General features: G+C 35.0%; 1 protein-coding gene across 1 annotated transcript in view; it reads left to right on the top strand.

The window, feature by feature from the left end:
- PPP2R5A (protein phosphatase 2 regulatory subunit B'alpha) overlaps positions 1 to 11,691 on the top strand; it is an 88,772-nt gene extending 77,081 nt beyond the window's left edge. Inside the window, exons 7-13 of the mRNA XM_068541471.1 lie at positions 814 to 922; positions 1,734 to 1,787; positions 6,917 to 6,967; positions 7,261 to 7,380; positions 7,469 to 7,596; positions 8,521 to 8,622; positions 10,469 to 11,691. Of these exons, the coding sequence (XP_068397572.1) occupies positions 814 to 922; positions 1,734 to 1,787; positions 6,917 to 6,967; positions 7,261 to 7,380; positions 7,469 to 7,596; positions 8,521 to 8,622; positions 10,469 to 10,601 (697 nt within the window). The 3' untranslated portion in view covers positions 10,602 to 11,691. The remainder of the gene's footprint in view (positions 1 to 813; positions 923 to 1,733; positions 1,788 to 6,916; positions 6,968 to 7,260; positions 7,381 to 7,468; positions 7,597 to 8,520; positions 8,623 to 10,468) is intronic.
- The last annotated feature ends 538 nt before the right edge of the window (positions 11,692 to 12,229 follow it).

The raw sequence follows: 12,229 nt of genomic DNA, 5'->3' as shown, positions 1-12,229 counted from the left end.
GGCATAGTTTCTCAACTGAATTCTTATTATAGCTTTTTAGGGGGTCAGCATATTAAAATAGTGCCATGCAAGACATCTGTTTCAGAATAGACTTGTGCTTTTGAAGCTGTGGCATATTTTATGCCTGATCTTGCCAGACTGCCTCAGAAACCTATAGGATCTGATTGGGAAGAGATGAAATAAGTTACAGTGATTCTTTGATGAAGTTGTAGGAATTCTTGTTCAGATGTTGATAGATCATTCCTATACATCTGTTCTTTTTAGAAAAATCTACAGCCTTTGATTTTAGTTTATATGAACATTTTTGCCTTCCTTATTCACCACATAGCAGTATTAACATGAGAGAAGTTTAGACCCTCTATTTATGTTTAGAGAATGGTTTTTGTCTCCTCTGTTAATATTTAGAGAATGATTATGGAGAGAACTACTTCTTAATTTCAGATCTTTCAATAAAGTAAGAGAAACTACCCATTTACTTTAGAATATATTGAACATTCTAACAATATTGTGATATTGACTCTCCTGTGCTTTAGAGAAGAAAAATAAAGGCATGAATAAGTGATAGGCTTTATAGAAAACGTAAAGTTGTTTACTGGGACATTAAATTGGCAGTCCTCATTTTCTTTTGGGATCACTGAATGACTTAAAGTAGCAGACTTCATAGTGATAGTCTGCCTAACGTAGTTTGCAGATGAGTAAGTCATTCAACACCAGGACTGAAACAGAGCAGTTCCTAGGTACTTGGGGATGTAATAACTTTTAGAAATAAAGTAGTAACTACGTAACCCTTCCCCTGCCTTTTTTTCCCTCCAGTATTATCAATGGCTTTGCATTGCCACTGAAAGCAGAACATAAACAATTTCTAATGAAGGTTCTTATTCCTATGCATACTGCAAAAGGATTAGCTTTGTTTCATGCTCAGGTAAGTTGCAGGAGATTTCAGGTGAAATGAATGTTGTTTCAAAGACTGATATAAAGGCAGAGAAACTGAGAAATATTGAGGTGGCAATTTTAAGTATATTTAAGCAATTTGCTTTTGTAGGTTGCCCAAAGCAAATTTTTACTATATCATAATTTTTAAAGCATTATGATATTTAGTGTTCTTAAATAAGCTGAATGAACTGTAAGTATAGATATAGGAAAGATCAAGTTCTTTTCTGGTCCAGGCCCTAACCTAATTCACTGTGTGACTTTGATAAATCCCACATATCTGCAGAATGTTCCATCTAGCCTCAATGACCTAGTTAGAGAATGGTTTTAGTTTCCTCTATTAATACTCAAAGAATAATATCATATCAGCATAGGCATACATGTTAGAAACATGCTGAAAAACTAAAATGTTAGCTCTAGTCTTATTTCAGTCAACTTTATTTATCTGTGTATGTATCTATTAATTTAGTGGGCTATAGTTACACTTCTGATTTGTAAGACAAAGACAGTTGCTTTTAATTCCCCAAAGAACTGGTCTGCCACCTAAATGATATCGAAAGATTGATATGTCCAACTACATTTTCTTTAATATTTCAGTTAACTTAATATTCAGAAGTTACTACTGAAAAAAGGACATCTTTTTTGAAGTAGAAGTTACTTGCACAATTATGAGTATATTCATTTTTATATATTGCGATAAAGTTTGTCAAAATGAGGTAGTTTTGTTAGCTAAATATAAAAATCCTGCATTACTAAATGTTATTTCATTCAGTAATATTTATAAACTGTCCCTTGTATTTTAGCTAGCCTACTGTGTTGTACAGTTCCTGGAGAAAGATACAACACTAACAGAACCTGTAAGTGTTTTACTTATTTTTATGTTTTTGGTCTACATTGTAGCATTTTATTTTAGCTTTCTTTATTCCCCTATAGAGTTACCAAACAGTAGTAGTAATATATTTTAAACTAAAATCATTTAGAAGAAGGAAAGTGAGGTTAATCTATATTCAGAGAACAAGACTGGGATGGGAAGCTCTCATGAGTTATGTCTTGAGTAACTTAAATGTAGATTAAAATTAATATATAGTAGTTAAGATGTATGAGGACAGGATCAAATGGCTACAGTAAAATTTTATATACATGGTACCTTCAGTGATAATCTTTTTAATCTTCATTCACCTTTTGAAATTAAAACATACTGTAAGGGTCCCAAAACTATTCCCTTGAGTTTTGTTTTTTCTTTAGAAATAGAATTTCCCCTCTTATTAACGGTAAACCACATGATAGGGATTGAAAACATTTCCTTGCCTTTGGTGATTAAGATATAATCTTGGAATAAAGATTGTTTACTTTATGAATCAACATAGCAATTCAGTCTTTGAATTCTGCTGCTTACTAATTGTCTGTAATACAAAGATTCAGGAGAGAATAAAAAAGTTATGAAAATTGAAGATTCAAGAAAAACAAAAGATAAGTTTAGGGAAAAACAGAAAAGGATAAAAACATAGAAAACAACATTTTAACCTTGGTGAAGTATTTTGAGAGAGTGTTTTCTAAGTATCCTAAATCTAAATATTTAAACTAAGAGTTCTTGAAGAATAGCAAGGGGTTTGAAGGATTTAAATTGTATGATTTTCTTTATATTAGAGTTTTCTGAGGCTAGGGGCACTTGAAAAAAATTATGTACTTAGTGTTCTCCCTTTGACTTGAGCTTTGTCTGTGTAAAGGAATGAAAGATATTTTTCCATTCCCTGATGTTTAGAGTTTTAGACTTTTAGACTTGCAGTTCTTTCTGGAAACAGCTAAAAACAGTTTTTAAAGACAAATAGGAGAATTAGAAGCCCAGTATTTACATGAAACCACATAAACCTTTAAAGTGAAGTAAAACTTAATGCAAATCCATGATAACTCTCATTAGAATTGAGACAAAGAAAACCCATAACATGGTTCATGCTTGGTGAATAATAAACAGATATAAATATAATTAAGTTAATATGGAGTGGACCGGGGAGACAGCTGATTTCTTTTTATAGAGTAAAAGGTTAGGGAGAGGGATGAGGGCCGGACATTTGGCTTAGGTGAGTTGGGTTAATAGAAATAGGAGCAGCATGAGGAGGTAAAATGTCCAAGTTGACAAAGGAAAATATTTTTCAATTCATAAAGATCTGTAGATACAGAGATCTTGTAATTTCTACTACAGGCCATTCTAGCACCAAAATTAAGGCCATAGTACTTGGGTTTGAGCCCTAATACTCATTTTCTAGGAGCCTGGCATTCATATCAAAGCTTCCTACAAATTGTAAATAAGTCAGAGCCTTAGGTAGTTTATTACATTCTTTATGTCCCTAGATCTTCTATTGAAATTACTTTATTTTCCAAAATGGAAATGACTTTATTGTTATTTCCATTTATGAAAGTAATGTGTTAATTTGGTTCACACAAAAGACAAAACACACAAAACACACAAGACAAAATCATAAAGCATAATGTGGAGGAAGTTCCTTAAAATCTGATCCCCTAAAGATAACCATATAAATTGGTGAATATATTTCTATAAATTTTTTTCTGTACATATATTTATGTATAGGTTAAACAGTGGGACAGTGCTGACTAGGTTTTTTCACTTGTCAATATAATGTGGATATCTTTCCATATTAATCTGCTTCATTTTTTCACTGGTCACATCAAATTCCATTATATGGATTATTGTAACATATTTAATCAATCCTCAATTCATGGACACTTGAGTTATTGGAGTTTTCATTGTTATAAGCATGTTGCTGGGTGTGGGGATGTTTTAGGGTGTTGGAATTATTCTGTGTCCTGTCTGTAATGTTGGTTACAAAAAAAAAAAATCTATGTATGTATAAAAAATCCTGAGAACTGTACACCAAAAAAAGAAAAAATTTTACTGTATGTAAAATTTTTAAAAAACCAAATTACTAAGGGGGCAAAGTGGCAGGGGGCGGTGGTGGTGGGATGACTTGGGAGATTGGGATTGACATGTATACACTAATATGTATAAAATGGATAACTAATAAGAACCTGCTGTATAAAAATTAAATAAAATAAAATTCAAAAAAAAAACCAAATTACTGAAATTAAAACCATATTGCTGGGTCAAAGAGTACAGTGTGTGAAGGTGCCTATTTTCCCTTATCAGCCAGTGCTGAATATTGTTTTAAATTTTTGCTAGTCTAATAGGTATGAAATATTTTAATTGGCTTTTTAAAATTATTACAGCCATCCTTTTATATGGTTATTAGTCATTTATATTTCTGTGTCCTTTGCCTACTTTTAAGCCTTTGCCTATTATATTTTGCAAATTTTTTTTATCCATTTGGAGTTTTCCTTTTAACTTTGAGTATACTGTTTTTAATATTTGCCTTTTTAAAGAACTAAAAATTTTTTATGTAGTGGAATCTATTCATCATTATGGCTTCTGGCCTTGATGTCATGCTAAGTAAAATCCTTCTACCCTTTGAGATTATAAAAACACTCTCTAGTATCATACTCTAGTTATTTTATGGATTTAGTTTTTACGTGTAAAAACTTTATTCCATCTATAATAGTTTCCTAGGGCTGCCATGACGAATTACCACAACCTTGGTGGCTTAAAATAACAGAAATTTATTCTCTCACAGTTCTGAAGGCCAGAAGTCCAAAATCAAGGTGTCGGCAGGGCTGCACTCCCTCCAGATGCTCTAGGGGAGATTCCGTTCCTTGCCTCTTCCAGTTTCTGGTGTCTCCAGGTGTTCTTGGCTTGTGGCTGCATCGCTCCAATATCACATTGCTGCCTCCTCTTCGGTCTCTCCTCTGTGTTATCTCTTACAAGGATACTTGTCATTGGATTTAGGGCCCATCCAGATAACCCAGGATGCTTTCATTTTGAGATCCTTAACTTAATTATATCTGTACAGACCCATTTTCCAAATAAGTCACATTCATAGATTTCAGAGATTAGGACATGAACATATCTGTTTGGGGGCCACCATTCAACCCACTACACCATTTGAAATTGAAATTTTTGTGTGACACGGGTAAGGAATTGTTTTAGTTTTCTATTGCTGCATAACAAATTATCACAAAATTTCGTGCCTTAAAACAACAAACATTTATTATTGCATAGTTTCTGTGAATCAGGAATCCAGGCATGACTTAGCTGTGTCCTCTGCCTCAGGGTCTCTCACAAGGCTGCAGTCAGGGTGTTGGCCAGGTATGGGGTTGCAAATAAAGTCTCAGATAAGGAAGGATCTGCTTCTGAGTTCACGTGACTGTTGTTAGCATTTGGTTCTTCAGATGCTGTTGGCCAGCAGCCACCCTCAATTCCTTGGTACTTGGGCCTTTCCAACATAGCAGCTTGCTTTATCAAAACTTGCAAGATGAGAAGGCCCTAGAGAGTCTGCTCATAAGATGGAAGTCACAATCTTTTGTAAATTTCTCATGGAAGTGACATTCTGTCCCTTTTGCCACATTCTGTTGGTTAGAGGCAAGTCAGTAGGCCAGTCCACACTTCAGGGAAGGGCTCAACTACACAAGAGTGTGAATTCAGGAAGTAAGGATCATAGGAGATCATTTCAGGAGTCTGCCTACCAAAGGAGCTACATTTTTTTTCTAACTGGTGAGCCACCAGTTCAAGTACCACCAATTAATTGACTAATTCAGCTGTTTCCCAGGAACTGAAATGCCACCTTTGTCATATATTAAAACCTCATATATACTCAAGTCTGTCTAGATATTCCTCTGTGTCATATATCTTCTCTGTCAGTTTCCATGCTACTACCTTATTGTTTTAATTATTTTTCTCTGATTATTGTAACTGATACTTTGTTTTAAAAGGTATTGATTTTTACATATTTATCTTTTATCTGACCACATATTGAATTTTCCTACTCATTCTAGTAATTTTTCATCTTTTAATATTTAAGCGGTATATAATTATCATACACTTAGACAAATAAGTATAATTCTGATATCCCTTTTCAACATTATTCATCAGATTCTTATCTTACTGGATTGGCTCCAGGACAGTGTTCTTCCCCAGTTTTAATTTGGATGAGTGTTCTTCATTACTAGACAAGACCAATAACTAAATTTACTTAAAAGGCTGTCAGAGATTTATTTCCACAAAAGCACCAGGCCCAAATGGTTTTACTGTCAATTTCCAAGAGACCATTATATAAGTTGATTGCTGATGGTTTCTGATAAATTCTTAGTTCTAGCTTACTAAATTGTTATCAGAATATATAATCAATCAAAAAATCAAATAACTGTTCGAAATCTTTTGAGATGATCATACAGTTTTTTTTTCCCCCTTTTAACCTATAACTATAATGAGTTGAACCATCCTGGAATTTCTGGAATAAGTTATTGGGTAGGTAGCAGTATTCTGTTAATATACTGTTATATTCGGTTTAATACGGATTTTTGCAACTATGTTTACTTAAATTCACGATCGCTTGTTTTGTTGTATTTGGGTTATCAAGACTGTGCCAGCCATGAAATAAATTGGGAAGCTTTCTGGCTTTTTTGGGTGCTTCATAATGGTTTAAATAACAGGAACTATCTGTTCCTTAATTTCTCCCTAAAATAACCTCCCTTCCTCACCCCACCAAGTCATTATCTCGTACTTTATTTTCTTAGTAGGAAGTAGCACTTACTACTGTTAAAATTATTTTATTTATAAGTTTAATTGCTAACTTATGTTGGTCTTCCTGCTTCATGAAAATCAGGGACCTCCTTCTGTCTTATTCATCAGTGTGTCCCTGGCACCTAGAACAGTATCTGGTACAAAGGCACTCAATAAGTATCTGTTGAATTGGTAGAAGTCTAAAGCTGAGCAGAGTAAGGGTATATACATAGTTATTGAATACTATTGTTCTCCTTCAGAATGAATATTGATATTATCGCAATTATTTAAAATTTCCTGAGATTAACCAGCTTCTTTGCTTAATTCATGCTAAATAAACTTTTCCCTTTTTTGCAGGTGATCAGAGGATTGCTGAAATTTTGGCCAAAAACATGCAGTCAGAAAGAGGTGCGTTTCATTCAACAAAAACAGTGCATTTTATTAGAACTTCTCAATCTCAGGGCTATAAACCATGCTTCTTTGGCCTAGGTGTATCATCACTGCTACCAAGCGGGAGATGTTCTATGGGGATTAGAGAGACTTGGTAGAATATCTGTACATCATAGTAAATTGCGTATACTATCAAGATTTTTTTCATCCAGTGTTTAATTTGTAGGTTAACCTTCTCATTTGTGTTTTCTATATTAACATCATGTAATTTGTCATATTATGTTTCTTAAAAGAAAATTTTTTTAACCTAGGTGATGTTTTTAGGAGAAATTGAAGAAATCTTAGATGTCATTGAACCAACACAATTCAAAAAAATTGAAGAGCCCCTTTTTAAGCAGATATCCAAGTGTGTATCCAGTTCTCATTTTCAGGTATGATGTTTTCAGTGAAGCCATTTTTATTTTATACTATTACTTCTTTTCTCTTTTAGTTTTGACATTTCTAAATGTCTTTTTTTAGGTTGCAGAAAGGGCACTGTACTTCTGGAACAATGAATATATTCTTAGTTTGATTGAGGAGAATATTGATAAAATTCTGCCAATTATGTTTGGCAGTTTGTACAAAATCTCCAAAGAACACTGGAATCCGTAAGTGTCTTTTATGTTGATTGTGTTATTTTTGTGTTTTTGTTTTTTTGACCTCTTTGTCATTTGATCTCATTACTCATACATAGGAAACCTGTACAGATTTGGAATTGATCCCAAGGTTAACATCCCATAGTTTTATTCTATTCTGCACTGAGTTTTATGAAGTTGTATGTGTGTCTGTATGTTCTGGGTTTTTTTGTTGTTTGGTGTTTTTTTTTTTTTTGAGCAGAGAAAGGTTTATTGCAGGGCCAAGCAAGGAGAATGGGTGGCTCATGCTCAAAAACCCTGAACTCCTGTATGTTCTTAATTTCAATTTAGAATTGCAAATCTAGGGACTGTCTGGTGTGACATTCTGTACCAGTGTGTGGTTAAGCCCTGTTGGGGAGACCAACCCAGCACCTGCAGAGGCTGTTCAGGCGACTGTGTGCTGCCAGTATCCAGCCTCACCTCCAGAGCTGGCCTAGCCCAGGGAGAAGCTTCAGTGCTCAAGGTCACATCAGTGATGTTTAGATTGCATGCATTCTAAATTCTGTAACATCCTTATCCTGTTTTTTACTTTTCTTCTTAACAAGTTACAGTCATTGGATCTTTTTCAACTTCTTTTAATGCTGTTACTCAGGGTTTGTGATAGTAGACTCTAGAGCAGACAGGAAGCTGACCATAACATTTTTAGGGTTTAATCTAAGCATGATACAGTGGGAAGGACTGTATCATGGAAGGAGTTTTGGAATCAGACCGACCATCTCTACTACCATTGGCTGTGTGACTTTGAGCAAATTACTAAACTTCTTGAACTTCAGTTTGTCAGCTCTAAAATGGATTGACTGAGTCAGCTAGCATCTAACCCATTTCAGAGATGATAGTGTTACATTTCCCATCTGTTAGTAGCATCAGTAACCCAGCACTGGCTTGTTTTCATTTTAGGACCATTGTAGCACTGGTGTACAATGTGCTGAAAACCCTCATGGAGATGAATGGCAAGCTTTTTGATGATCTTACTAGTTCATACAAAGCTGAAAGACAAAGGTATTTGACATTTTTATTTATAGACTTATCTGTACATTTTAGATTAGTTGAATGTGATTCAGTCCAATAAGGTATTCTAAGTTAAAATTATGTTTAAGAAGCCAATTGCTGCAGTAGGATGAATTGGGAGATTGGGATTGACATATATACACTAACGTGTATAAAATAGATAACTAATAAGAACCTGCTGTATAAAATAAATAAATAAATAAAATTCAAAAAAGAAAAAAGCCAATTACATTTAGCATTACAATTTGAATGTCTCTAATAACTACTCTAAAGTCATTTCCAGGTAAACTCCTAATGGTTAGATTATGATTTTAACGTGGATCATAAATTCTGTTTATCTCATTCTGAGCCTTAGACTTTATCAGTATGATAACATCTGCATTGTGAAATACAATTTATGCTGAATTTTAAATACTATTTTACATAATTATTTTTACATTTATGAGAATTGCTTTTGTCCACATGGCCTTCCATAGTGAGCTTATTCTTCAACTGTCCTTGCACAATAATTTGATAGTTTTTAAGCTTCACATTTTAACAAAGTGGTATTTTAAAGTCAGTATAGTTCCCTTTTGGGAAGAGGAAACTCACATAAGGATATGTCTGTGGTTGAGTACTATTATTGGTATTTTGTTCCTTGCAGTATATATTTTAGTGAATAAATGGCCGCACACATTAGCATTTAGGAACTTGGCTTAGTGATTACCTCTTTTTGAAAATTTCATAAATTACTACAAAATAATCTAAAAATCACTTCCTTCTCATATATTTATTTCAGTTCCAATAACTGCTGTACCTGAGCCCATTTATTTCTAATAAGTGTATTAACTATTCTGTTTGGAAAAGCTGATCTATTTTGACTATAAGTTCCTAGTCCTGGTTTTCTGGTGGCAAGTAGAGAAAGGATCTGTCTTCTTCAAGGCCATCCTAGTCCATCAATAACTAACTGAATGCATTATTTCTTTTAAACAGCACCTTGCAGGCAGGAATAGAAATTAGGTACATAGTTTGAGTCCCAGGAAGCAATGGGAAGAAGGAAAAATGACTAGGATCATATGAAACTTATATTTGAAAAATGCATATTTCACATAACTAAGAGTGATCATTATATCTTACTGGCTGCGTAAATCAGCACTTTTGTCCCCTTAAAGCATATGTAACTGCAGAACGTAAGTCCATGGTTTTTTCACATGTTCATATAGCCCTTCAGAATAGTTTGGTCCAAGTTATTCAGAAATGTTCTCTTTAGAACTGAAATTTAAGTAGTTGAAGCAACATATTTTGAGTTTTGCTTTCTTAGAGAGGTTATTCAAACTTTAAAGTCTCCTTCTGACATGCAGGAGACAAGAGATAGTAAGACACAGACTGGTTGGCAGCTAGCGATGTGGAGCCAAAGGATATGGCTTCCACCTGGAAACGGCTCCAGGCTGACTCATGGCCAGCCCTTCAGTCTGTCGGCAAAAACCCACTGCAAGGTGTTTACGTGACTAAGTACGTTGCCAACCGTAAAGCACAGATGCCACAGTCGTGGTGGTGGTGGTGGTGATAAAATGCAGGGAGGGAAGGCGAACGATAACTTTCGGTACAGGAGCCATACGGACGTGGTGTTACACTCAGGAGATGAAGATGAGTAACGCAGTGCTCTAGGTAATGTAAAGTCTCAAATGCTTTAGTGGAGGGATTTAAGTGAAATGTGAGTGAACACAGTCTGTTCTCCAGCCAGCTGCCAAACAGCATGTGAATGAACACAGTCTGTTCTCCAGCCAGCTGCCAAACAGCATGTTTCTTCAAGCTCTGAAATAAGTTTCTAACTACAAAAGTCTTGCTTTATTTACAGGGAGAAAAAGAAGGAATTGGAACGTGAAGAATTATGGAAAAAATTGGAGGAGCTAAAGCTAAAGAAAGCTCTAGAAAAGCAGAACAGTGCTTACAACATGCACAGTATTCTCAGCAATACAACTGATGAATAAAAAAAAGCCTTCCACCTCCGCTGGATAGGCGGTTTTGTACACTTTTTTGAAATATGTAAAAATTATGAAACAAACCTCATCAGTATAATATAATTAAAAGGCCAATTTTTTTTTCTGGCAACTGTAAATGAAAAAAAATATATGGACTAAACATAGCTCTGTGCTATATCATGGCCATAGTATATTGTAACCTTTGTCTAATCATTGATTTGTGTCACTCTTCTGAAGTTTCACAGAAATGAATGAACTTTATCATCTATGATATGAGTGAAATAATTATGGGAGTGGTAAGAATCATGACTTGAATTCTGTTTTTGGTTGTGTTGCACATAGATATAGTAGTCTGCTCTGTATATTTTTCCCTTTGATAATGTGCTTTTCACATTGCTGCAGACCTTAGTTATATCCTAGGAAAAAGACTTTCCTAAAATAAAACTAAGGTGTAATTCTTATCCTTCCCTTCATCTCTCCCAGAAATATGACGGAGGGAATTACTTGCCCTAAGCCTTCCTTCATAGAGATATTACTGTACTCTGGAATTTGAGCAGAAACTTAAATTTCCAGGCTTTTTAAAGCACAAATTATAAATAAAAGCTGGGAAAGTAAACCAGATTCTTCAGATCGATCCTTATGAACATCCCCCTTCATCTGCAACTCCCCAGAGCGCTGAGCACAGATTAGTGGGGGCAGTGCCGTGAACACTCAGCCTGCCTCTCAGTTCATTCCTCCTCTTCCTCCCAAAGGCTGAAGGCAGGGCCTTTCCAGTCCTCACAACCTGCCCTTCTCTAGTACCTCCTGATGCAGGGATGGAGGCTTTGAGTCCCACGGTGTGGTGATGCAGAGCGCTCATTGTCACTGCCTGGCTTTATGTAAAGGAAATGCAGTAGGCTTCCTCTGTAGGGTTCTGAAAAAGCTGACTATAGAGAAGTCGTATATGTTTCTACTTGGTCAAGTATTTTCTCACATTTTGTTATCAGAGTACCATTCCAATCTCTTAACTTGCAGTTGTGTGGAAAACTGTTTTGTAATGAAAGATCTTTATTGGGGGATTGAGCAGCATTTAATAAATCTATGTTTGTATTTTGCCTTACGTCGACTTTGCTTTTTTCAGCACTAAGGTTAGGCGCTCGGAAGAAGCCTGCCCCCCTTCATTCATACATATATACATACATACGTATGTACATACATACGTGTATATAGAGAAAATTTTAAGGCAAATTGCAGGTTGTACACCAGTTAAAGAATAGGAAGATTGTGTGCCAGAGTCGAGTGTTCTAGCCATTTATCAAAGTATATCTGTTGTATAGAATTGTCACATAAAATTCTAAGTTCTAGGATATCCTTCCATCTTCCTTCATGTCCCTTTATGTTTGGAGGATGGGTTTAACTTACCTTAAATGTGGGTACATATGTACATAGTTTTAATTGAAATAGACCCATGGGATTTCCCTGGTGGTCCAGTGCTTAGGACTCCATGCTTTCACTGCCAAGGGCCCGGGTTCAATCCCTGGTTGGGGAACTAAGATCCACATGCTGTGCGGTGCAGCCAAAATAAAACAAAATAATAAAATGAAATAGACCTAGGAGGATAAATCTCAAAATCTATAATAAGTAATAATAGCTAGCAC

The sequence above is a fragment of the Eschrichtius robustus genome, chromosome 3 (genome assembly GCF_028021215.1).
Source record: "Eschrichtius robustus isolate mEscRob2 chromosome 3, mEscRob2.pri, whole genome shotgun sequence".
Taxonomy (NCBI): domain Eukaryota; kingdom Metazoa; phylum Chordata; class Mammalia; order Artiodactyla; family Eschrichtiidae; genus Eschrichtius; species Eschrichtius robustus.
This window is presented reverse-complemented; position numbering and strand designations above follow the sequence as displayed.